The 27,997-nt window shown below is 39.3% G+C and overlaps 1 protein-coding gene and 1 long non-coding RNA gene across 3 annotated transcripts in view; one reads left to right on the forward strand and one right to left on the reverse strand.

Annotated features, from left to right (window-relative positions):
- TOX (thymocyte selection associated high mobility group box) overlaps positions 1–1,328 on the reverse strand; it is a 217,215-nt gene extending 215,887 nt beyond the window's left edge. The window contains exon 1 of one of the 2 annotated variants that reach the window (XM_033069988.2): positions 761–1,328. In XM_033069988.2, coding sequence (XP_032925879.1) covers positions 761–862 — 102 coding nt within the window. In that variant the 5' untranslated portion in view covers positions 863–1,328. The remainder of the gene's footprint in view (positions 1–760) is intronic. The other variant, XM_033069996.2, reaches the window with a different exon arrangement.
- On the forward strand, positions 1,093–27,962 carry LOC117001580. The gene is made up of 6 exons (XR_004419067.2): positions 1,093–1,180; positions 7,027–7,187; positions 7,324–7,409; positions 8,649–8,731; positions 11,774–12,160; positions 22,893–27,962. It is a non-coding gene; the product is annotated as an uncharacterized LOC117001580 (long non-coding RNA).
- Positions 27,963–27,997: the final 35 nt, after the last annotated feature.

The raw sequence follows: 27,997 nt of genomic DNA on the forward strand, positions 1-27,997 counted from the left end.
GCTCCGGGATCGCAGCACCAAACTCTCGGAACCGAACTCAGGATTTGAGCTAGCTCGTGCATCCTCTGCGTTTCCTCCTTCCCCAGGGGTCGGGGACCTAAAACTTAGCTCTCCTCAGGTACTGACCCTATCTGCAGAGGTTTAATCAAGTTACAGAGAAATTGGTAAAAGCAGTTGCACAGCCGGGACAGAGTGGAGCCGATGTTCTGAACCTACTTGTCAACACTATGCAGACTTACTATGCACATAGAGGGATGTGCGTGTGTGTGTGTGTGTGTACACACATATGTCACACACACACACAAACGTGCTTTTCGCCTCTTTGACACATGAACTGCCGAGCAGAGTTTCTGCCGGTTTGTGGCGGGCGCGATCTTTCTAATTAACAAGAGCCCTGGAAATTCAAGTCCCCCGCACCAACATCCCCGTCCACGCTGTTTCTCCGAAAAGATGTTATGGAAAATGCCTCCCCCACCCACCCCCCCGCTCCAGCCGCCCGCCCCCAGACTACTCCGGGGGTTTAATTTGGGGTGCCTGAGGGGGAGCCGGTGTGTGTCCCGGCGGCAGCGCTCCGCGGCGGGCGGCACTGCGCTCCCCAAACCCCAAAGCCCGGCAAGTGCCGCTGCCCTCCCTCCGCCTCGCCGGGGAACTTGGTGCGCGGCTCGCCAGAGCGCAGCGCCCGCTCATGCAACGCGCCGCGACAACAGCACACACCGACAGCACAGATAAAACACCTCGGACGACACAAAACACGAGTCACCTTGTTGCAATAGTAGGGGTCCAGGCAGGGGGAAGGTCCCAAACAAGGCGTATCAGGAGCGGCTGCAGGCTGAGGAGGTGGTGAATAAAATCTTACGTCCATTTCACTAAAACATCAAGCAAACTCCTTTCCTTTTCTTTTGGTCGTTAATGTTGGTGCAAAAAAGGGGGGTGTGAGAGTGTGTGTGTGTGTGCGTGTGCGTGTGTGTGTATGAGGGAAGGGGGGGGACACACAAGACTGAGAAGAATAAAAAAAGAGGTGCCTGACTTCAGTAGTCAAACACCTTCCCTGCCTCACATCCGTTTGTGGTTTGTAAAGAGAGAGAGAGGAGAGGAAAAAAAAAATCTCTTCCAAAAAAGCACCGGTCTGCAGATGTCTGCGAGAGAACCCACGAACCCTCCTTCTTCTACGGCAGGGCAGGTAACTTCGAGTACTTATTGTTTCCCCCACGCATCGGCACCGGGGCGCTCGCTCCGTGCGTGCCGCTCTTTATGGGAGTCTCGGAGTTGGTTCGCTTCTCCCTCCCTCCCTCTCGCTCGCTCCCTCTGTTCTTTTCCCGTTTCTTTCTTTCTTTCTTTCCTATTTCTTTCTTTCTTTTTTCCTTTTGCTTTCTTTTTAAATTAATATTATTATTATTTATTTGCTTAGTTTTGGTGGAGGTGTATTTGGGTCGCCCACCACAGCGAGGGCCTTGGGGGGAACGGGGGGGAGGTGGCGGCAGCAGCCGGGCCCCCCGCGCACCCCCGGGGGGAGCGGGGCACCGAGGCGCTGGAATGGCCGCCCCGAGCCGCCCGGCCCGGCTCGGCTCTGCCCGGCTCGGCTCGGCGCGGCCCGGCCGGGCTGGGCTGGGTTGGGCTGGCGGCGGCAGGGGACGCACCGCGCTCCGCCGCCGCTCCGAGTGTGCCTCACACAAAGGGGCCGGCAAGGGAAGAGCCATTTGCGGCCGCCGGAGCCGGGAGCCGCGGAGAGGGGGCGCTCCCGTGCCCGCCATCCCGCCGCCGTCCCCGCCCTCAGCAGCGCCCTCCGCCCGGCCCCCGGCGCCGCCCGGCCCCCGCCCGTTACTATGGCACCCCCTGCGCGCCGCGGGGCCGGGCCGGGCCGGGCCGCGGGGGGAGACGGCAGTGCCGGCGGGGAGCGGGGCTCGCTCCGCTGCCTGCGGTGTTGTGCGTCGGGCCGGGCTGTCGCTGTGGGAGCGGGCAGGTCTTGAGGTGCCTGTGTGAGACCTCGGACGCGTTTCCGCGGATGTTTGGCAAAGTTGGGGTCGGGCGACCCCTCTGCCGTGGCAGCCCTTTGAGGCTGATGTAGGTCGAGCTGCCAGCAGAGGCCGTCGAATCCGGTCCCGGCAGAGTGGAAGCTGTCGCCCAGAGTTTGTGATGGCACAAATACGCTCTGATCCATGAGCATGTCCCAGAAAAGAGGAAACAAGTTGGAAGTAAAGCGCACCGGTGAACGTCATCTGAGGCCTACCCCACTAATCAGGATGCTCAAGTTTGGCCGCACAGGGCGACACCAAGCATAGGATGGAGAGATATTTGAGGAGATGGCCTAACTGAGACGGGAGGAAGGAAGGACAGGGGAATGGGGTAGGGAAAATGAAGAGGAGCTCAATTAGCAGCAAACAAGGGTGCTGACAAAGGAAAGTTCAGAATCCAGTGGGATGAGGGAGAGGGGTTGATGAGCATAACAAGGTTTAACAGGCAAAAACAATGAAAGAAGAGTTGACTTCAAGACACCATGAGCAATCCCACTGGGTTTCCTGCTGAGTCTCCAGTAGTCTTAATCAGGGTAGAAAGGATGGAAGAGAAAGAATACAGGAAGGACACTATGCTTAGCTTAGATAATTCCCAACAGAGGAATTGTGTTAGGAAAAGAAAGGAATGCCTTTCCCTCTAAATAAAAACTAATTACTGAGTGCCACACAAATAAGCTGAGATGATGGTGATTAACAGGAATGGTTGCATTTATCAATACTCATGAACATTTTCGTCACAAACCAGTTAGAGTCTAAGAAGATTTGTTACACATGCTGTCACACAAAATTGTCTTCTCATCACTGAAAAAAAATTCACTGTAAAGATTTCAAGGGGGCTCAGTATCGAGGGGGAGCAAATCACAAATTTCAGGTAAAGAAATCTCTGTTCGTGTGAAGATACACATGTATACACAGAGAGATATAATATACACCTCAGATATTTTAATATTGCAGAGTCCTTCAAGATAGTGTTAAGTCATGACTTTCTTCCATGTCTAACAACTTGCTTTCATTAAAGCTTAATTATCTGGAAAAAAAAGTGTAAGTAATGCAAATGAAACTCTAGAGAAAACAGGTTGGAAGCAATATTTCTATTTCAGGATTATTTGATCAAAAACATCTCTGAAGATACTTGATTGTCAGTTCAACAGAATTTAAGTTTGATGACAATAAATGTTTTTCTTAAACATGAAATTACAAAAAGATCTCAGTTGCTTTCTTTTTAATAATGTTTGAAACCCTTCTCGCCTTGGAGAAAAGCTTGAAAACATGACCTAGAAAAAGCTCCAGAAAGCTAAGGGAAAGACACTGACATATTAAAAAAAAAAAAAAACCAAAACAACACAACCCCCCCCCAAAAAAAACCCAACAGAAAAAAACCCCAACAAACCAAAAAAAAAAGTCCACACAACAATCCAAACCCTCATGATTTTTTGGCAGCTGACTCATTATTTTGCATTTTTAGGATTAGACATTTTGAAAGTTAAAAAATCCTAAGAAAGACTTTCCTTTGCAAGAGATGTACTTGACGCCTGACAGATATATCACTGCTGCAAATGGCTGATATGTGGACCATAATTTGACAAAGTGAATGGGAGACAGATTGCAAGCTCCGTATTGAAAAGCTGCTGTTGAGAAACTTGTTATTCATGGACAGTGGATTAGTTTTCAGCCTGTTGTGGAGAGAGGTGGTAGAGATATAGCAATTTGAGATGAGTTGATCTAGGCAACCAGTATGTGCAGGCACATGCAAGTGTATGCAGGTACAGAAATGCTAATGCAGAGCTGGATATGTCAATGCCAGAATGACTAGAATGTCTTATAATAAAAAGTAGAGAATTAGCTTTTTATTTATGTGAAGTATTACTGCCTTAAGCAGGGCTTCAGGTTCCTCGGAGTCTGTAGGAGTTTATAACTGTACCGTTTGCTTTGCGCAGCACTTCACGTTATTTTCAGTACTTAATGATGCAGGCCCTGAGAGTTATAAAATTTTTGCTGCTACTTACAGAGATGATTTAATCACCAAGATGGCAAAACACCTGAGATTTGTGGCAGTTATCTGTACAGTTTGTAAAAATTAAAGAGCTATATATATAAATCTGTTGAACATTATTTTATATTGTAGGGAGCATTTTCTCTAGGGTTTTCAGAATAATGCATTTGTGGAGACCAGAACTGAAATTGTTAATATTGTTATTAACCTAATATTGGTTAATACTATTATTAACCTAGTATTGTAAGTTTTGCCTCTATGGACTGAGAAAACAAGGGCCTTTGCAGGATAGTTCAGTGGTATATCAAACTTGGCCACTTTAGCTCATGGAAGTGCATTTTCCACAAAAAAAAAGGTTGAAACAGATTTAAAAGAATGAATCAGTTTTAGAAGCTCAAAAGGAAGGAACATTTATTCAGAAGGACACTGAATTTTTAAAGCCATTCAACATTCAAGTGAATGTCTCCAAAATAGTCTTGAAAGAGGCTGCTATACTAGCATATGAGAAGAATGTTATTGCCTTTCTGTATAAATAGGAACAAATGCCTTGAGGAACATGATCTTTATCTGCCAATACTAAAAAAGTTATTTTTTTCAATATATCTGCTGGAGTTAGACTGTGCAGTGTAAATACTCTCCATGCAATGGAGAACTCATATGGCATTCCTTGCCAAACAGCAATTTGGATCCAAGAGGTTTACACAGCAGACTGGAGATCTAAGCAGGTCATTAGATAGACAAACCATAAATGGATCAGTAACTCTTCTGGGCTGAAGACAGCTGGGGGTAGAAACATGGGGTAGGGAAGGTGGTATGGAAGTATTTTACATGTTTGCCCTCAGTTTGGGCTATCATGTCTAGAGCCATCATTGGAGGCAGAATATTGGTAGGGCAGACGCTCAGTCTGAGCCAGTCCAGCCATTGGCACAGTCTCATTTGAGACTGCACTGTCTTTGCAGTGGTCAGATGAACAGAATTAAATGAAGCAAGTAACTAGGTCTGATACGACAGGTTGTTTTCTTGTGTACCCTACTGTCTGACCCAGCTGGTCTGTCTAGTGTGTTGGGGGGCCATCAGCAGACATAACTCAGGTTCTCAGCCAAAGAGAAATAAAGTATCTTAGTTTATAGCCCAACGTCTTTTTGTTTAAATCTCACTCATTTAAATCTCACTCCCAGTTTTATTTGGGAGCACTAGATATCTGATCATCTATTATAAAGAGCAGACTTCCTGATTTTCCTAGAAAGAAGGAGATGTGAGACTGTGATGCTGGCTTAGTATTTATTATACATGTGCTAGGCACCACAAGAATCTCTTCACAGAGGCTGGCTCTTCTTTAAAGAAAAGTTTTCTCCTGCATATTTTTAAAAAGTTGGATTGGGAAATCATTTAGCCTTTTGCTTTGTGAGCTGTAGTTTGGTAGCCAGGAGGTACAGATAAGCTAAAAGGAGACCAAAGAGATTTTGATGAGAAAATTCCTTCTGCTGAAATTTTTGATTTACTAACTAACTCATAGGACTGTTTACCTTTCATAACAAAGGTCAATGCTCATCAATTTCTAGACAGTAGTTAATTAAGTAATAATAGCGTGAAGGGTCTGTCGCTTTTGTGTGAATGTCCTGTTTCATACTCTTAAACTGGATATGACACTTGGATCTGGAAGATGCAAATGATAATGATATTAAGATTGCAGAATATTTTAACAATGTAATTAATCTGGTAGTTTCATCAGAATGAACTTAAATCCTTTAAGAAATTGATTCATTTTAAGTGCTGACATTCTGTGTGTGCATTTATAAGTGAAGATAAATCAATGTGAAAAAAAAAGATCTTCAGTATGGCATAAAAGCTTAATAGGTATCATATATATTTCAGAGTATTTAAATAGTTTGTAAGACTATCTGATAGTATGTCAAAGTGTTATCAAATGTGTAATGAAAGAGCTAGCTATTTTATTATTTTAGCCATGTCTTTTGTCCTGTTTAATTTGTTTGTGGGGAAAATGATGGGCCCCAAATTATCACACTTACATGAAAATAAATTGTTATCTATAAGAAAGTATAAGTCACTTCTAACAGTTAAAGAAAGCTCCTGACTTCCCTTTGCTACAATGCAGAGACAAAACCTGAGTGTTCCTCTATCTTCTCAGTCCAAACAAATGATACACAGCCTGTTTAATACTAGGAGGAATTGGCACATGGGTTGAATCTGATTTGTGTTTTGCATCTCAGAAAAGGTTCTTACAACTCATCTGCCATTGCCCACAGTACGAATTAAGCAAAAATATCTCAAATAATCAAGAATTAAATTACCATGAAAGAAATATAAAAATGTAGAATTCACCTTGCATATTTGCAGCTTTGATCCATTCCCATATGTTTCAAAGACACTGCCAGCTGGTTCAGTTCAAGTTACCATATTAAATGTGGCCTTGCAGACATAGGGAAGGTAGACCGGTCTCCAAAGAAAACATTTTAGTGGACTTTAGATTATTTCTCATGGTCAGTGAAACAAAGGGAAACATGAAGTTCCTTTTATTCCCTTCCCGTATTTTCTATCCTATCAAGGATTTTATATGAACTACACAGTCCAAGTGGTGTGCAGGAAGGCTCAATAATACGTCGCAGTGTGATGTATGCTAGTTCTCAATTGCAAGATATTCTCAACTGCTAAGGTTCCCAATTTTCCCCTCTTCCACTTATATTGTTAAATCAATCATGAAACATCCAGAAGTATAATGGATCAAGAATTTTTGGTTTCATGCTGTTTTTTTCTGAAGTGTACTGGAGGCCTGCACTGGAACTTCAGAAACTTAGATTTCTTTAAAGGAAAGTTGTGTTTTCAACAATTTATTTTGAAGTTTAAAAAGCTGTCAAAAGGCATTTAGGTTTCTCCTCCAAAAACTGAGGATTCATATAAGCCGTATAAGTGTTATCTGGAGACTGCATCATATAGAGATGTCTCGAGAACAAATTTATATTAATGGGTGCTATGATTAAAAATACCCATCTGTATTTGCAGGTATTTTACAAATGTACATATGAATATGTCAGCTGAATAGTCAAGAGAAAGAAAAGACAGAACAGAGGACTTGTCAGAAGCAGAGGAAGAAATAGTCTGTATCACCAGTTTATCCATAGCATTCAACAGGGAATTCTCATCTGCAAGACAGATACCTGCAGGTGATTAATCAGTTTTCAATGATGTTACCGTTGTTCTATTTGATAAACCCTCAGAGCTGAATTGCCCCTGCCTGGCTTCCCCTGACATGAGAGGATCATTACAGGCTTACTTAAAACCTCTTCTTATCTGTTTCAGATGTCTTTTGCTAGAGAAAATACTCATTTTTGTTTGTATTCACAAGGTCTCTGTGAAGAGAGGTGTTTCTTAAATCTCCATGCAAGGTAGGTGTTTCAACAGGAGGCTCCCACCCCAAAGTAGAGGGGTAAAAAAGTAGACTTTGAACATTCTTTTATGTGAGTTTAATTAGTACTTCAAGCTCAGAATTCCATATGTTAATAGAAAGAGAGGTCCAAACTGTATTCTCTCTGAATGCATGTAAGTATAGTAAAGTTCAGAAAGTAAAAAATTAATTTTAGGGCTAGAAGGTATTACAGTTTTTCTATTATCTAATTTATTTTTTTTTTTTTAACTAGAAAAAGTAAAACAACTTATTTTTCCTTAAGGATTTATGATTGCTGTCAGAAAAGTACTACACAAGGGGCACAGTTGGCATTTCAGGTGCAAAAGATTGAGACTGAGGTATAGTAAAAGTATGTTGGGAGTTTCCATTAGAGTTTCCTATTGTAGCAAATAAATCCCATCCCATTCACACTTCATAGGCTGATACAGCTGGACCATCCATGTGTCATCTGCAGTCAGTTTTTAAGAGGCATGATAAACTGTTGGGACTGTTGTCCTGAGAGCAAAATTTCCTTCTTTTCTGAGATGTTAGCATTTTTCTGGTGGATCTCTAGGAGCTTCAGATCTCCTTCCTTTATAACTATTACGTTTTTTTTTTTTCCTCAATGGAACTGCCACTCAAGTCTAATAAAGAATCTCTGTCTTCCTTTTCTGGGCTTTCTAGTTTGACAGTTTCGTGTCATAGCTTTGTTCCACAATAAAACTAAAAAAGCTCTGGGTGTTAAGGAAGTCCTTGGAAAACTGTAAGTGATGGAGTCAGCATTTACAGAACATATCACTACAGGTCTCGACTGACCTTGGCAGCACTAGGAGATCACCATTTCTCATGGATGAGCTTTTCTTGAATGTCTGTCTTTTATGCTGTATAAGGCAGAAATACTTTTTCTGGGTCAAGGCTACTGCTTTCTGTTTCTCTTACTCTTTAACAGAGATTGTCTACTCTTGTCAAGTATTATCTTTTTAAGGAATTTCTCTCAATCCCCTGTGTCTTGTTCTATGGTATCTTAAGATAAATCTACATTACTGGTATTATTTTATAGTCTTACACAATTTTGTTGAGGATTATTTGTTTGAGGATTTCGAATGGTTTACTTTTATCACAGTCAAACTGCAAAGATTAATGTTTGTGGACGTCCTCCAAATCATCTCCCTTTACTCTGGTTTCCAGAATGTAATCAACACTATTTTCTTATTGGAATGACCATTTCCTATTTTTTTAGCAGCTGGTGGGAGTACCAGTTGAAGAGAATGGATAGTCTGTGTTGGCTGTTTATCTTTAAAAATGGACTCTTCAGTAGCACGTGTAAGTATAACAGTTAAATATAAGTACTTATCAGATGCTGTGAAATATGTGGAGGGGGACTCCCAGGCCACATTTGAAATTATCAGGTTTCTAATAATTTGTTGAAAACGCATAAATTTGTAATAGGTGTGTGGAGACAGTGGCCTGACTGCATAATACACTGACAATAATTAAGTAAAAACAAAGAATAGTTGGAAATAAAAGAGAATGAAAAGACACTCAGGCTTGTTCACAGTCGTAGAAGACAGAAAAAAAATCCACACCATCCTCCTAAGATACCCCTCCCCCTCCTCACAGTAGAATTTCCCTGCTTTGAAGTTACCTTGAGAAGACACAATTTGCAATTTACCCAAGAGGTCAGCAGACCCAAAGTACTGTACCACAGTGTAGGAGGTGGTTTCAAGGCTGACAGCCCCCTGGAAAGAGGATCTACAAGCATCTTACCTTCTTTTGACTAAGGTGTGACCTTCGCTGGTCATTGTTGTATTCAGGAAAAAGGGAAAAATCCATCATGAAGAAGGCCCCAAGGCATTTTGTGGTACAAAGTCTTGCAGTGTTAACTGCAAGGCTCCTATTTATTTCACTGGAGAAATATAGGTATTAACATATGTATAAGTGGAACTGCATGGGGGCAGAGAGAGAACTGAAGCATGTGCTTGCACTTGTTGAGAGTCATACATGTCCTACATCTGCCTGCCTGTCTCTCATGAGTGTATGTGTAAAAAAGTAATAGTAGGAATATCTGGTTGCCAAGACTAATATACACATACTTTTGCTTCCTTTTTCTCACTTTTGTGTTTCTAGAATTATTAATGAAATGAAATTATAAATAAAAAATAAAAGCAAACAAACAAAAAAACCCCAGACTGTCCAGGACAGAATTCAACGCACAGAAAGGATGCAAACTGAAATAAGCTTAAAATAAAAAGTACCTTTAAAGAGAAAGTACCTTTAAGGAGAAATTCCTTAAACCTCTCCCATAAAAAAGAGGTTTAAGGAATCTAAGCATAAGTCATTTTTGCTACAATGCCTAGCCAACTGAAGAGAGTAAAGGATAGGAAGACACAATATTTCTGAATTTCCATGTCTATGTAGGTTAAAGTCAGACCCTTAACCTTATTTGAATATAGTATTTTTGTAGTTTAATACACTTCATACAGAATGTATAAAGAAGATTTAATAACTGTCTCTTAGCTGTGGTTTATCTCTACCTCAGAGAACACTAAAATGAGTTTCTAGTGGAATGGCTGAAAGAGCATGCACAGTAAGTCTTCTATCAAATTGTTTCCAGTCTTGCTGATTTGTAAAAGATCTTTCAGAAAGATTCTGGTTTTCTATGTAGAATGTTAAAGTTTGGTTCTGTGCCCAAAATTTATAAAGCAAACCACAAATAACCCGTGGAAGTCTAGCTTGCCATGTTCTGTTTTTTAAAACTGCTGAGATTACTTTGCTATCATGTGGAATTTGTGCTAGTTTTTAACCCAAATTTTACTCTCAAAAAGAAAATTATATTATAGTGTATTACATATTTCTGGCTGTAATAGCAATTAAATATCTTGGAAGAAACTAATCAATCCCCAGTCTTCTCTGCCTTTTTGTTTTTCTCTTTCAGAAGTGTGTCACAGATAAAGGACTAACTTTGTGAACATACTTCTGGGGTAGTAAAGACAGAAATGAACAATTCTTATGTACTTAGTCACCAGACACAAATGTTCCAGGATAAGATCATCTGAAGTATCATAGCAGAAATATAAATTGAATACTTAGAGTTGCTCTTGTCAGCTATTAAAAATGGAAGTATTTCTGTGGCATTTCAGGTTCTCTGGATAGTTTTGCATCAAACTGAGGTTTTCTTGTGACACTGAATAGCACAAGGGCAGTTGACTGCTTTCCTCCTGCCCTGGAAGCAAACTGGCACAATTTAAGGCAACAAAACCAGGCTGGACCAGACTTGTGTTTGCCCTGCTTCCCTAGCCTTTTGCCTGTCTTAGGTGGTATAAAGGCATTTCTTATATTTGACTATGCTGCAGTGGTTATACAGATTTTTAACAGATGCAGTTTCATAACATTCCAACTCAAATATTGGAGTGCAGTAAACTTGAGCTGACTGGGCACCAAAAAGTATAAACCAACAGTGTTAATACAATCGGTCTCATGGGATCACTACTGCTGAAAGCTGGGACTGCAGTCCATGTGTATTATTGTGTGTCTTCCAGCAGCTTCTCAAAGTGCTCTCCATGCACATCCAAAAAGGCCAGACAATTTCTCTCTTAACCTTTTAGAAAGAAATTTGTTGAGGCACATGTTTTCACACACAGCTTTAGGGATATGCTCCCATAATTACTAGCACTGCTTGTAAGTCAGGAATTAGAGCAGGCACAGCATCCAGGTGTGGGGTGTTATTACTAGTTCTGCTTTGGAAACATACTCAAATATGTCTCTGTGCCATCTGGCATTTTTAATTCGGGAGAATCTGTATTTTCTTGTCTTCTTTAAACACTACAATCAAGGGTCAAGGTCTGCTTTTTTCTTTTGTACAGTTTAGTTATTTTGGGAGTTGTTCCTAGCATAAAGAAGCTGTGCTTTTCCAGTAAGCTTCAGCAAATTTAAATCTGTGCTGCTGCTGAAGATGGTACAGCTTTCTTTTCCTTCATGCTCCAGCTGCATATTCTGCTGTCACCCTAGGGAGAATGAGCTTCAAGGCTTCAAGGTCAGCTGTGTCAGGAACCATCTGAAAATTAGTGTGTGGCTCAGATCTCAGGTGGATCATTTTGGTGTTTTTGATTTGTCTGACTCTGAGGCAGCATGAGAACTGATGATGAAACAAGAGGAATATTTACCTAGGTCTGAGACGAGGAGGGGGAGGAAGGTGGTGAGTAGGTCTGCCTCTTGGCACACTCCATACTTGGGGTAGCTTAAGCCAATAATGAAACAACACCTGAGAGTCTGCTTGCTAAACTCAGAGGTGAAATGTGCTTCTGGTATTAGGGAAGACCAAACCCTGGAAAATTCCAATGCTTGTTTTTTTTTTTTTCTTCCCAGGGACTGTCTGTATACTGTAATTTCCAGAGAGCTTGAAGCAGAGCCATCGTGCAGGAAAAGTAAACACTAGATGTTGAGTGGAAACAATAGTAAGCTAGACACCCCACATAGATCCAGTTTTCCAATTTTTTTCCATATAACTCCACTAGTTTTCTCTAGAATGTTCTTTGGTTGGGAGAATGTTGAAAATACTCTGAAACACACAAAAAAATTATCAAAAAAGGTATGTACAATTCTTAGCTGGGATGAAAATTCACTGAAATAAATTTGTTGCTAATCTGTTATTTTTTTAATCAATCCAATCCTTCTTCCTGCAATTCCTACTTGGACAGATCCATGAAACCTGTGGTACTGGAGAGGAAGTGATATCTCAAAGTTACTCAGCATGTGAGTTGGGAAGGGAGCAGGGGAACTGTGAGGGGAAAGGAGGGGGAATGTGGGAAATGTGGATGGATAGATCTGAGATTATGCTACAACTGAGATTGAAATAAAATTTCACCTTAAAATAGGGTGGCTGCTGCTTCTATGAAAGTCTTGGGGATAATTCATCTGCCACTTGATAAATTGGCAGGGTTTCTTTCCAGGTTTTCTTTTCTAGTCTCCTTTATGCTTTGTATGTGTATACATGTGTGTGAGGTATGTGTAATTTTAAAGATGTCTGGCCCCTTTTTTCTCCTTGGCTAACTTCTGAAATAGAGCTGTCAGGATGATTCCAGCATTTGGAGCCATATTCTTCCTGACAGAATATAACTCTTTTTCACAGTTTTCCTTTTTTATGGCCTGAAGTCAATGGGAATATTCAATGCAACCTAAGGTCAGGTTCCTGAATTTTAACACAGTTTCCCATGAGAACTAGAAGAATGAAAATTCCTTTAAGACAGGGAAGAGAAAGTGGAACGGTAATGTAAGGACAAAACACTTGTTATGTGGCTTTAAAAAAGCAGCTTGAAGAGGTTTCAGATCTAGAGGGAGGTGAGCTTCATTTAATCTGTCCAGGAATTTAACAGCAGTCACAGTGTTATCAGGCATTTGTACAAAAGGGTTGAACTCTCATAGCAACTGACTGTGCTTGCAGTCTTGAAATTCAGTAGGCCAGCTGCAAGAAGATACATCAAATTAAGTAATTTCAAAAATGCATTGAAATACAGCCTATACAGTCATACACACCTATAAGATGTGGCAGGATTTTAAGCTATGCCTTAGCTATATGGCTATATGTATAGCCACAGGCTATACAGAAATACAACCACTCATTTCTAGAACATAGAAAAAGGCTCAGTTATGAGCTGAACGGGTTTGACTGATTCATTTATATCTGATCAATGATATTGTTTGATGCCTTGGGAGGCAGAGGTTGTGAACATTCAGTCAACAAAAAATTTTGTAATACTGAAAAGAAATGTTGATGTTCATTTATTTTCTGCAAAGGAAGAGGTTTCATGCCTGTGCCCACCTCCACAGAGTGGAAATTCACAGAGACCTAGTTTTTATCTAGGCAAAGTTTCTCATGTATCAGTGGAAATTTTAGGTCTTTCTAATATCAGTTGTACTTTGAAAAAATCTAAATTTTCTTGTTTTACGTATTTCTGATGTCAAGTCTTACATTTTACATTAGTGAAATAGGATGAGAATGAAGGTGTTGCTATTTACAAACTCTTTGAAGATGTAAGGTGCTGTATATATATATAAATCATCACTTTCATATGAGTTTGGATGTGCTAAAAATACAGTACATTTCATTGGTGATAAAGTGTCATGATCAATGAACAATCTGAATATTAAATTTAGAGGAGAGTATTTTATTTTTACAATGTCCCTGTATATGTTCCATTAAGAAAGAAAAAATATGCTATATTAATGTAGTATTTCAAGGTCTTTTTGCTTCCCCAAATGTGAGCTGTCAAACTTTGTTGCCATCCTTGAGAACTAAAAAGTGAGACATTTTTCTGTTTGGAGGCACTTGCCTTCCAGTAATAATCCTATCTTATCAATGGTTTAAAAAAAAGTTTTAAATTAAAATACTGGCTAAGAATTGTATCTTAACTATGATGTAGAATTGCAAAGAGTAAGATAAACTCCACAGAGTAAAACGTTGTAGGTAAGGGAGGCAGTCTGGCCCATGGCAAGATGAACTACAAAAAATACAGTTTTATAAATTATTAACAGTTCAATAACATTTAAGTTTTTTATGGAAAACCTACTCTGCAGAATATTTAAAATCTTGAATGTGCCTCTGTTGATTTTGTGCTCTCTCTTAACTTCTTTAGTCTTTCCATAACAATTATTTCTATTTTGTTTCAGTCTGCTTCATGTTCCTTGTCTTACCTCTCCCTCCCTCTTCCCCTCCTCCACATCCTTTCTCTCTTTCTCGTGTAATCTCAGAGCTGTTAGAAAAAATGCTGCTTTTTTTTCTGTGTAATGTTCTCCAGCTTTAGCAATTTTCCATTTCACTTCTTTCTTGTTATACTTTTTCCATTTAATATTTTGGGAGAAAAATCATTCTATTTTAAGTTGAGCCAAATACACCATCACAATGTTTTGGCCCATGTTAGCTTTTTGGGTTTTTTTTCAAATATAAAGTTTATTTGCAGTTTCCTGTGCTCTCCATTTGACTGCTATTAAAGGAGGAGGAGGGGAAAAAAAAAGGTCTTAACTTTTACCATCAGCAGAAGGTGTATCTTTACAAATGTCACCGTTTCTGTCCCTCATCTGTTATGGAGTAGCATGGAAGCTCTGCAGGATGATTTACACAGGCTGGGTCTCAAAATAACACAACTTGTTTGTAGGGAGACATTGGTCTGAAGCTAAAATGATTGCAGTATGTTTTAGAGGATGATGCACTCGGAGTGAGTTCTAAGGAGGGAAATAAGTTGGATTATGTACTACAAAAAATTGTTAGGACAGTGCAGTGTTTTGTGGGCAGCTGTGGGTTGTAAGAGCTGGTTTGGAGGTGGAATGCAAGAGATTTTAAGAGTCCAGGATTTTTGAACTCAGAGAAGCCTTCATCAAAAGAGCACCTTCTACTAGTAGTGACTGTATTTTTGGAGTAAATGAAGACTGAAGGAAACAGTAAGGATTATTAGTTTTACTACCAATTTCTATTTATTACTACAGAAAGCATATCTTTGCATTTAAACCATGACTGTTCTGTCCTAGCTGTTACTTCCTTAGAGTTTACATAAAAAGGCTGTATAAAAGTGGACAAAAATGATGATACCACTTCTGTGATATGAGAAAGCTGGCAAATACTACTGTACCACAGTATTTAGGCACCATGGTGATGGATGCCTTAGAGATACATATAAGAGAGACAAACAGAATGAGTCAACGTATTGCCCAATTTGCATAAAATTTTTCATAAAATAACTTGCAGTGTTTGAGAAAGAAAATAAATATTTGGTGTTTAGGTTGCTATGGTGTTGTGGTAGTGAAAAAAACAAAACTATGAACAAACAGTTTATGCGACATTATGAGTTTACTAAGCAGACAATCTTCTAAGTAACAAAGTGAATATGAAAAAAGGCTTTAATTATGTAGAGGTTAGTTGTGATACCAGCTAGTGTAATGATAGCCTTTTCTGTCCACTTGGGATGATCTTAATCACTGAATTCAAGAAACTCTGAAGAGGGTTTTGCAGCAAGTGCTGTGAATTTCTGTATTTACTCCTTACTTTGATTTACTTTGGACTCTGTGATAGAAACAGCAGGTTTGGTCAGCCTCTGAGAGCATTTCCTGCTTTTCCTTTCAGTTGGGATGAACATTTACTCTGTTTTGCTCTGCTTCTTTTTGATTCAGAAGCATTTTTAATAGATTCTTCAATCCAAGGCGGATGAGTGGTCTCCTTTGCATGCTTTTCTAGACTAACATCTGGTTTCAGCAGACCTCTTAAACACATGCCTAAGTGCATCCTTAAATGTTTGGATGGTCATATGCCTAAAGGAGTACTGTAGACACATTAAAGAGCAGGATATTCTTAAGTGCTTTTTGAATAGGGACCTAAATGAGAAGGAAAAAATAATTACGGTAATTTCACGACCATAAGGCGCACCGGACTATAAGGTGCACCCCTCGGGAGTCGGCAAAATTCGCAACTTTGTAGATCAGATAAGGCGTACCGGACTATAAGGCACACTTTTTTTTTGCAGCGATGCTTCGCCCCCAGCTGCGCGGTTGCTGCGCGGTTGCTGGCCAAGGCCCCACCTCAACCCAGCAGCCATTGGCCCCCTGGCCCGCCTGTACCCGGCAGGGGCGGTGCCGCGAGCCACCGGGCCCCCCTGGACCCAGCAGCCATGGGCTCCCGGGACTGCCTGGACCCGGGAAGGGGGTGCCGCTGGCCCCCTGGTCCCCCTGGACCCGGCAGCCATGGGCCTCCGGGACTGCCTGGACCCGGGAAGGGGGTGCCCCGGGCCCCCTGGCCTGCCTTTACCCGGCAGCCATGGGCCCCCGGGACTGCCTGGACCTGAGAGGGGCAGTGCCGTGGGCCCCCTGGCCCACCTCCACCTGGCAGGGGCGGTGCCGCGGGCCCCTGGGCTCGCCTCCAGCCGGCTACTGTGGCACTTCCGGCTCCCCCCACGGCTCACAGCTCACACTTCCGGTTTGGCAAATTTCACAACTTTGTACATCAGATAAGGCGCACCGGACTTCAAGGCGCTCTTTCGGGTTCGAAGGAAAATTTTAGTCAAAAGGGTGTGCCTTATAGTCGTGAAATTACTGTATGTACTTTTAATTGTGTGCATTAATTAGCCAAGTGTATGTTTAATTTACTAACATTATCTTTTGTAGTTATGTAACTTCAAAGATTACAGAAAAATTCTTCATCCAAATTTTGTTCAATATATGTGTTTTAATAAGTATACTTACCCTCAGTATAATTTAGCTGCAAAGGTTTTGAAAAAGTGGCTGCTTCCATTCAGCAGACATATTTTGCTAGCAAATGAACTTGCAATACTGAAGAAAGGGTTTAGGGGGGTAAAGAAAAAAGAAAATTGAGAAATTCATGGAAACTTTTTGGAAGGTTCATCAAGGTTTAAGAATTTTGTGCCTTTGCTACAGTGTAATTATTTTTCAATTGTTTCTTCTGACTGAGTTTGCAATAACCTAGTTTTTCTGTTAGGTGTGAATGAATGAGCAAATTTAAGAATTAAGTACCTCAAACAGAATAAACATGTCATTTTGTAGTTTATGGAACATTTGGCTCTGATAATGCAGCTCAAGAACGTCATACTCTTTTCTAATGAGTGAATGGCTTGAAATGTATTCTGTATCACAGTATGAAAAAAGTACTTATTTTATCTAATTTGCAATCCATTTGCTAGGAGCAAGGGTAAGAAATTTAAGGATGAGTTAACATATCCAGCCCTCTTATGAGACTGCATGGTACTCTTGTAAGCTTCCATAAGAGGGGAGAGGGAAATCCTGAGCAGAAATTATAGCAAAAATTAGACGTCAGCATTACACTAGAGTTACAGTAATTTCACGATTACAAGCGGCGCCATTTTGACTAAAATTTTGCTCCCACACCGGAAATGCGGCTTACATTTGGGGCGGCTAATATGTGAATAATTTTCCAACATTTCCAACCCCAGAAGAGCATACCGAGGTGCTGAGCCGAGCACCTGCCAGTAAAACCTGGGTTTACGTGATTGTTACAAATTGGTTACTCTGTTGCACAGCGGGTGGAGCTGGGATGCCTGCTGGCAGCGCAGGAGCGGGAGGGAGGCAGGGGAGCTCCCTCCTTCCCTCCTCTCCTGCAGCCCAGGGGAGGCTGGGGCTCCGTGCTGCCATCCCCGCGGCTTGGGAGGGAGGCAGGGGCTCCATGCTGCCAGCCCCGTGGCTCGGGAGGGAGGCCGGGGCTCTGTGCTGCCATTCCCGCGGCTCGGGAGGGAGGCAGGAGCTCTGTGCTGCCATCCCTGCAGCTCGGGAGGGAGACAGGGGCTCTGTGCTGCCTGCCGCTACGGGAACGGGGGTGTTCCTTCCCCTCCTGCTGCCGCCATCATGGGTGCCAGTGGGCTCCGTGCCCCCCCCCGCCACCATGGGGCAACGCCGGGCCACGGTGAGCAAGGCCAGAGGCAGCGGCTGGCCCAGAGCGGCAGCACCGAGCTGGGCCACCTGGTCCCGCCCCGAGCCCTCATGGCCCGAGCCGAGCCAGTAAATCCCCACCCCCGATCCTGCAATTCTGTTACTAATTGGCAACTTTGTTGCATGCGGGTCCTCGCTGGGAATGATGGGGCAGCTTATAATTGGGTGCGGCTAATTTATGGACAGAGAACGATATGTTTGCCAACACCCAGAGATGCGGCCTATAGTCCGTGCAGCTTGTAATCGTGAAATTACTGTTCTCAAATTAGAGCTCAATAGAATAGTCACCTGGAATATATTTTTTTAAACTCTGCTTAACTTTTTCTGTAAACTCTCTCAAGAATGGTGTATTTTACCAGTATTTTTCCTTGCAGATAACTTTAAATAAAAGGAAACTATTCCCCAAATGCATACTTGTGCAAGCATTTGGAATGCAGTAAGTGTGTTTTCATTATGACTGAGCAATTTCATCTGAGAGCAACTATACAGCAAAAAGTAGGAAAAAGAATGCATCTTTGGAGGTAAATTAAATTGCAGTACCCAAAGAATTTGGATCTGCCTTTTATAATTTGACATGAGAAAACTAAAATAAAGATTCAAACTATATTCTCCACTGTTTTCAAATGCCTTCATAAAAAAAAAAAAAAAATAAATTGAGTGTAGGGAATGATAGAACTTACAAATATTTTTCTCTTCATTTTCAACATGTACTCATCAATGTGCACTCTGTAAAGATTCTGTCTACAACTCAAAAAACCTTTCTAAATGAAATTCAGCAAAAAACAATGGTCTGTCTAAGCAGAAATGATCTGATCCAGGACAGTCATTTGGATAGTGTATGGCAGTGTATTTCTGCACATCTATGTCTATGGAGACGATTTAGGGAAGAGTCAGGGGAAAGACAATCCTGATAATATTATTTGGAAAGTATCTCTCCCCTGAATGATGTTTCACTGTCTAAAAGACTAATTAGATTGCATGATTGCATGACTCCCAGAGTCTTGCATCTCAGCAATAAAATCCCCACAGAGTCATTTATCATGTCAAAGGGTAAGTGGTATATTTTGGGGTATTCATCTGGATAGACAAAAAACAAACGCTGCAGTTTGGAAATTTGTAAGTACATAGACATGACTTGTGAATGAGTGATCTGCAGGATTACACACTGAATGTTCTTTAAATGACAACAGGAAATGTATTTAGTATTCATCTAAATACTAGATGTCTCTTTTAAAGTTTGAGGTACTTTTAGTTACAGTCAGCCCTCAAACACTTCTAGATGCTTCCAAATGCAGTATCACAATGGCAACCAAAAAAGGAGTGGAGTGGAGTCCACAAAGGTATAAGGAAATGGATTTTGCACTTTTTTTTTTTTTTTTTTTTTTTTTTTTTGGTGGTTTGGTTCTATTAGCCCAAAGCACTCTGTGTTGCAGGCAGGCCAACCTGTCACTGCTAGTGCTGTGATTATGTTCAGCAGTCTTCTTGGCTGAAGTCCAATAAATATTTCTTTGGAGGATCATCAGTTTTCTAAATGGTATGAATTTTTTTTCAGTGAGAGCTTTGGTCTTGAATCTGCAAAAGTCAATGCTTTTGATTGACTTTAAAAATACAAACAGTGCAGTCCTTTTGGAAAGACCCTTAATTTCCAAAAATATGTCAGGCTGGACTCTACAGACAGATTTTTATGCTTAGAACTTATCTTGCCTAATTTCAAAACACCCCAGATCAGCTGGAGGATAAGGACAGGAGCATTTTAATCCTGAGTTACAAATATCTGCAGTACAGAGACATGTCTTTTTTGGCTAGCAAATGCATTAACTATGCAGAGCATCATGGTCTTTTACATTCAAGCCCTACCAGAATTCTCAAAGTAAGCATTATTTTCCCCAACTAACCTATATAATTTAACTAGTAGCTGTTAGTGATCTACCAATTATATGTGTGGAAATTTTGCCCTCCAGTATTCCCACTTCAGAAAGTTTCCCAACTAATGGTTTTCTGAGTATGCAGGGATAAGGAACTGCTAAGGGATTAGTAACTAGAGCCTTCTCTTACAGAAAGGGACACTTAGTTGTCTTTTGGGTACAAGGCATTTAATTTTGAAAAGTTTACTCTTTTGTTTTTTAATCAAGTGATGGATCCTGGTCTCTCCTGCTGCAGGCTGTAATCCACATCACTCACCTTACTTTCTCTGTCTCTCCTAATGAAATCTTTGGCAGGACAGGAGCTGGAAAGTACTTCTGCATCTGTCTGTCTTTGGGAGGAAAGACTCTGTGCGGTGTGAGGAAAGACTCATTCCCCTTTGGATTATGAAAACAGTGCTTATAATAAATCTGTATGTTGTGACTCTTCGGTGGCCAGAGGTCTGTTCCCCTAGGCATGATAAATGTAATACACCTGTATAAAATAAAGACTTTTAATAGTCCATTCCCTTTGATATTCCCAGTTTCTGCTGAGTGCACTGACTTCGCTAGGTCATTTCTATTGTGTGCCTAGGTCTCCCCAGGACTTGTTAAGAAATTTTGCTAGCTAAGCTGCATGCCAGGAATTCTATTAAATGGTAGATTGTCCTGTCCCCTCTTCTCCCCTCTCCCTCCACCCCCTTCCCCCACCAAAAAAAGGAATGTTTTCATATTCAAAAAGTTATTATGTAGTGCGTTACTGGAGTAGGGAAAGACTGAAATTGCTCCTTAGGCTCATTCTTCATTACATAGGTGGACTTTGGTAATGCAAAATTATTAAAAAGTACTGTTACCAAGAACTTGGCAATAGAGAATCCTGAGGTCAGAAGAACATCATAAACCCTTTATTCTTCAGAATTTTAAAGTTTTCCTTGCATTCAATTGGGATGCTCCTTTTTTTTTTTTAGTGTATGTTTTTAATTTGTCTTAAAGTACAGATCACAAAAGAGGGGCTGGGAGGTGGAGCAAAAAAAAATTGGTCAGAGTGATGGGGAAAAGTCTTACTTTTTTTGAAGATCCATCCAAAAATACTTATTTTTAGTCTGTAAGGTCTGATGCATCTCACCCAATTTGAGGTGCCTAGGTAAGGGGCAGAAAGGGGGTCACCCTGGGTCCTTCCAATTGGATATGGAAAGTGGTGGTCAACTTCAAATTGCTTACCCCACCTCAAGTTTCTTGGACTTCACCACTGATTGTAAGGCAGAACAAATTAGCTTGCCACTTAGGAAATAGGTATTTTAATGAGGTTAAAACTCTGGCCTTAAAGATCATATTTCCTATGAGGTTTTAATGCTAAAGAATGGAAAGAAAAAAGACTGATGAAGACATTTAACTTCCACTGATTTTCATGGGACTATATGGATGCTTTGAAATCTAGTGAGGTACCTGTAGAACCTATGCCTGAAAACCTGAATTTCACTGAAAAGAAATAAAATCAACTACATTAAAAGCTAGAAAATCAATTTCATGCAAGAAAATCAAAATTTGATGTTTTAGACAGTTCAGTAGCTTTCAAAATATCAAACTTTTGGCCACTCATTTCTTCGTAATTGGATCTTCAGTTTGTTTAGGATGGTCTGGATGCACCATAGGATTTTATGAAGAAAAGGATTTTTTATGAAAATAAACAAATTTAGTCGATTTGTTGGTAGTGGAAAAGTTAAAAAATGTAACTTAATTTTTGCCCACCTGCTTTTATCTTTGTTTCAGACACAAGAGATTAGGACTGGATTTTGGTTTAATTAAATATGCCTACTGTGATGTTTCTAAATGGGGTGTCTCATTCCTCCTGATATGAAGCTCTACAATTCCATTTTATTGTCAAGCAAGGCAATCCTTCATTAGCTCATAGTTCTACTGACTTAAAGAGGGTGTAGTGCCAAGGTGTAAAGTCTCCCATGTAGAATTTTGCATGAAAAATTTCACAGGAATGAGCCTGAATTTCCCTGTATTTGTATTTCTTGCAGCTGAAATATGCTATCCTATGATAACAGCATCAGTAATCTTTTAGTAGTGTATTACAGAAAGTGAACAGCACTGTTTATGATAAACAGGAAATTGTATTCTGTTAGAGTTATTAATTAGCATAGGACATGTGCATAGAAAACTTATGAACTAAAATGGAGAGCATGTTCTGATAAAATGAATTTTTGCTCGTTATATTGCTAACACTTGTATTATTATGGAAATAAGCAAATATTTGTAGAAATCCTGTATTTATGACTTATCATTGTTAGATAATTTCAGAAGGAATAGCTGACAGCTCCTTTCTTATAAAAACACTTGTGTAGAGCGAGAAATCACTGGAGTGATAACTTTTAAAAACTAATTATGAATATAATAATTAGAATAAATAATATAATCAAAAATAAAATAAATATAAATATTAATAAAATATGATATTTTAAAAAGCATCATTAATATATTTATTGTTATTTTAGTTTTTCCCCTTTGTCCTTTTTTACAGAAATATGGAGTCATTTCACTATCTTTTTCAGCAGGATATTTCAACATTAATACAAATCTGTGGCAAAAGTTATTACTTGAAAAAGTTCTTGTACCTTATAAAGTGCTACTTATGACTGTATTAAGTGACATAAATATGCTAATAAATCTGAATTGTCTGTATAGGTGACATACCCTTCTGTAAAATACATCAGAAATAAAGTCCAGGTGCATCATGAAGGGAAATGAAATTCTTTAGTGAGGTCTTTGATAAAACTTTATTAATTATAAGAAGTGAAAATTAAATAAATGCTAGCGTCTGCAGTGAATGAAATAATGTAATTCCAAATACAATAACCATGATTTTTGCATACGTAATAAATGTCTTATTTTTATATTCAGGCATGATCATTAAATTTTTAACTAGCTTACTACTGAATTCATTAATTCCAGAAGCATCATTACTGATGTGTTACTTGGCTAAAGCAGGCATCCATCTACACCTTAAAAATATTTTTGGTACATTTACAAAAAACAGTAACTTTACTTGTTTCTTGCTACTACTGTGATAATTTGTTGATAAATTTAAGTAGCTTGTGTTTGCTAAGCATTTCTTTCTTTTCTTTTTTTTTCAGAATAAAAGAAAAAATCTCTATTGAATGTGCAATGGAAGCAAGTGTTTTTCCAGTTCAGCAGTTTCTGCTGAATGGTAAACAATCGGGTTGTTTCAAAAGGAGAGTAGCATGGTCCGTAACTCCGACAGCTAGGAGTAGTTTAGTTTACTGCTTCTACCACCTGCCTTCTGACTTAATATTGGAAGCAAGAAGCATGCAATTAAGTATGAGGAAATGAAAATAAATGACACTGTTCATTGCACATTACAAAGTGCCTGGCAGAAAGAATGCAGCTTGCCTGGACCTGATGACCCCAGGGGAAAACATGTCTCGTGCCTGGGAAAGCGCCAGCGAATGAGACCCCGGCTTTATCCACTATCAAATGCATATCAAATCCTTCCTAACAATTTGAAACTTTTTAAAATTATAATGGATTTCTGAAGAGCAGGGAGATATAAAATGAAACGTGTACTGAGTGTGTGGTACAAGCTGCAGGACACCAAACATGCAGGAGTATTTTCTTTATCATTTCTTGAGGAAAGTTATTTGGATTACATCCTGAATTGGACTCATTTGAACTGGTTATTAAATTCTAAGGTTTCTAGAGGTGAAGAGGTTTTTGAAAGATTAACTCTATCTACACAGCAATATTGTGTTCAATGCAGTATTACTGGGTATATAACTCAAACCCTCCTCTCATTCCAGAATCTGAATGCTTAAAACCTCTCTTGTTTCAAAATGCCTGTGCAGTGAAGGCCCTTTTTCTTATATATGGCTCATACTGTGGTTAGAACATAAAAGTAATAATTGTATTTAAGTAATTTGTCCTAAATTGTCTAAGCATCTTTACAGTGGTAAGTAAATGCTATCCTGATACCACAGAATAGGAAGAAACTGCACTATAGAGAATTCTGATGGCTTGCTCAGAACACATAACACATCAAAGAGTAGTTGAAAGTGAGATAAACAGTTGTGCAAGAAAATAAAGGTTTTAACATAAATCATGTTATTTTGATACAGAAGTCAAATTTGTCTTTTTTTAGATGAATGTAGGTGCATTACAGATGAATTAACACATTACAGATTACTGTAATGTTAATTCAGCACTACTGTCTGATTTAGATGGCCATGTATAAATAGTGGGGAAATTTTCATAATGAAAGCAGAAGCAAGTAGAGATTTTCATGTGTTCATGATTTGGTACAAAACTAGAACTCAGATGAGATATACCAAATTTTTTTATCTTTTCAGTGAAGCTAAATAGCCAGAGAATATTATAGAACAGATAATTTCAGGTACAAATGCTGCCAAGACTTTGTGGTTTTTAATGATTTCATCTTGAAGAAAGGAACTTCTTGGTAGCTTGATAGGTATTGTTTTGAGTGTAATTTTTTTCACCCCATAACCCAAAGTAAAACTCAAAGAGTGCAAACTCAGAAGGAATTTAAACCTTTTAGGAGCCACAGACCCTCCATTCCAAACCTACCACCTTTCACATTTCTGGCTGTATACAAGTACATTGATCTTCTTTTTCTTTAATATTGTATGCACACTCTATAGAAGGCTTTTTCATATTTCAACTGCATTTTAGGTAAGTTCCTCACATTCTCTGAAAAGTAGTCTTCTTTACTGCGCTTCTTCACAGGGCTTTTTAGACCCCAGTAGAAAAAAAAGTGTTTGGATGTCAGTCATTGGGTCTCTGCTAGTTAAAAATCTTGTCTTTCAGAGATGCTTTCTATCCATAGTCCTGCACAACATGAAATATGGTTGACAGCTATATTACCACACTGCAGATTGCAAAGCAATTCACATTCACACTTCTAAGTGCCTCTCCTTTCAAGACTTATGGATGTATGCCAAATTACTTGCATTGTGGTATATGGCCTTCTATATGTACTTTATAGAATAGGTCTCTGGTTTCCATTAAAATCAATGAAGTAAAGACCAAAAGAGCTTTTCTGAAGTGTTTACTAGATGTCAGACAAGGTTAATAATAAAATACTTCAAGTATAATATGCATCTTCGATATATTTCAGTGTTTATCTTTAAGAAGATATTTTCTGAATTTAGGATGGAAATTCCTCAGCTAAATTTAAATATTGAGTAACATTAAGTTCAGCTGTCATTGTTTGCTCCCCATTACTGTCTCTGTAAAAAAATGGATATATGATTTCATACCCTATTTAGGAAGTACTTCCAAATGTAATGGGCCAGTAGCCATTTAAGGAGCCTAAGGTCTTGTTTTAACAAAACCATCATGGATATATCTCAAATGAAATGGGAATGACACAGATACCATCCAATGCCATTTCTTCTAGGCAAACTAGTGACTATGCCACGTCATAAAGCCTCATTCCTAGTCACTATTTCATTACAGCAGATCTTTTTCAGATATGTTAAAGTGGATTATCAGCAATTATAGTATAATAATACAACTAATTTATTAATAATGATTAAAATATTAGTACGATTCTTTCCAGGCATATTACTATGGTAAATGAGGCAAAATGATAGGTTTTAAAAACAGACCTATGACATGACAGTGACACTATGATAGTGACAAACCGTATTTTGCGGGAGAGAAGAGAGAGATGCTCTAAAGGAATCTGGGTGAAATATGGACTCAAGTGAATTTAGTCAGTGTGATGAAAAATTCACTTAAAGCAGGAGGAAAGGCATAAAAATGAGTGTATGATGGTGGAGAGCACATTTCACCTTTCTATTTATTTATTTACTTTTTCAATTATTTCAATTATTAAAGTTTCCCTTAGGACTACAGTACCTTGAAGAAATCAGCAATACAGTTTTAAAATTGTCTTGAGATTTAGAGGGAAAAAAGTAAATACATGGAAGTCATTATCGCTGCCTTTGTCAGTAATCCTAAATCCATGAGATTTTTGTTCTTGTTAGAAGGACGTGTTTTACCACAGTGGGGTAGGTATAAGTTGGGCTAGTGACTTGTTTTTCCATATAGCATTGTATTTTTGTAACCCAGAGTTCCACTAAATTATGTTCTCCAAAGGTAAATGAGTTATATGCAGTGTTTTTCACTTGAACTGTACCATATGTGAAAATTGTTGGTCTGTGCCTCAAAGATGTTCTGTAAAATCATCTACTGTGGTTAAGAAACGTCAGTATGTCCATTTATCAAAATAACTTGAAAGAAAATATAGTGAACAGGCACCTAAAGTACTGGAGCAGTTGCACTAGGTAATTCTCCATAAGTAAATTTGAAAGTGAAGCAAACTGATGCCATTTAGAAAAGTACTGGCCTAGTTAGTAAGACAGAAAGTTTGCTGGCTAATTTCAAAATTTCTGGATATTAAATATAGTTTTTAAGAATTTATGTACTGGAACACACTTCCCCTTGTCTCTGAAAATAACCCATGCAGGGTAGAAGTAGATTCCAGCAAACTGTGTGAGTGCAGCATGGTCTTTCATTTGATATGCCCATATATGCTCAGCAGTTGTTTCTGGTAGCCCTAACCTCCATGAGCCTCATCTAATCTCTTGTAACATCTCTCAAGTGTGTCACAGCAAGAAAATTTGTCCACTGAAGTGGTGGAAGGAAAAAACAGAATCTCACAAGTGAGAACTATTTATGCTTCCTTCACCAAGCTGTAAAGAGTCAACCACAGTTACATAAGCCTTTCCTGCAGGGTTTCAGCAGTTCTAAATATCCTCAACTAAGGTGAAAAAAATCAACAAAAGTACCCAAAAAGAGACTGTAAGCAGCATGAAAACAAACGAAGGCAGAAAAATTGAACTTATGAAAAAAGTTGTAGCCATCCTTTATGTTAAAGTAACTAAAATTTAGAGAAAAATTTTAGAGGTGTTCTTAGTTCTTTGCCAAGACTTTCTCCTGCATTTCAACCAGATGCTGAAGATGAGGAAAATGTGGACAAATAACATGCATGAAGTGGTTTAAAATGAACATTAATGCAAGATGCATTTTTTAATCTATAGGAAGTTTCTTGGTAATAGTGATCAGAGAAAAAATGAATTGCAGCTCAGAACTACTGATGCTAAAGTTGAATTCTGCATAGATTGGGAGAAACCCTTTCTAGAAAATAGAAGAAAATTATGGCACGACAGTGACTACCACCTGCTGCAGTCCTGACATAAAATGTGGGTGCCAGGATATTATTTCCCAGCTGTCATTAGCTCATTGGTGGTTTCTGTAAATGTGCTCCAAGAGAACTGCTCTGGAGAGAGCTAACCAGATTTTCAACTGCTGACAAAAAAAAAAAAAAAAAAAAGAAAAAGACATTATGAGTGTGAGGAAAACATCAAATTCTCTCAAATTCTCTCTTTAAATCCCAAGTGTCCTGTGCAAGGACCTCCTGCCAAAATATTTTTGAGTAGCTCTTTAATTTGACTATTTTTGTCCTTTACTGTTAGCCCAAAAGACCACAGCAAGTCCAGAAGTGTAGTACAATAAAATCCAGCATTTCTTAAAAAATATTGAAAGCAAGTTTATATACTTATCCAACAGAAACATTGGAGACAGCTTTCTACAGTTTTGGTTTAGCTTGAAAGAGGGGACCAAAGTCATTGCTGCTGGTCCAGAGCTGCAATATATAGCAAAGCCAGCACTCAAATGTGGTTGGTAGAAGCTAAGGATGCTCATATTTCTTCATAGTGCATGCATAAGTGTGGTCTAGTATGATGTCAAGTCTACCTCAGAACATATCTTGCCTTTTTGGCCCCAGAATTTTGTGGAAAACGAAGAATCTGCTGTTGGCAAATGCGTATAGAACAGTGTTGAGAAAATAATGGGAGGTGGTGATTTTTTACAGCGGAAAGGAAAAATCTCTTCAGAAGACAAAAAATGTGATCTATTAGCATAATAATGTCATCAAAGATCAAGTGCTATAGTATTTTATATTTTTACACTACTGTTCCATAAACATACAACAATAGCAGGTTAATATATCAAATGTATACATAAAGTCTTCCCACTGTGCATAACTGTTCCATATATTACTGTTATATCTTCTGAGATTAAGTAAACACAGAATGTAATGTACTGTACATAAATATAGCACTACTGAATCATAATAAAAATTTAAAAATACCTCTTTACCATGAGAACTGTGTCAGAATCTCTCAGTGAAAATGTTGGT

This window comes from Catharus ustulatus, chromosome 1 (genome assembly GCF_009819885.2).
Source record: "Catharus ustulatus isolate bCatUst1 chromosome 1, bCatUst1.pri.v2, whole genome shotgun sequence".
Lineage (NCBI taxonomy): Eukaryota > Metazoa > Chordata > Aves > Passeriformes > Turdidae > Catharus > Catharus ustulatus.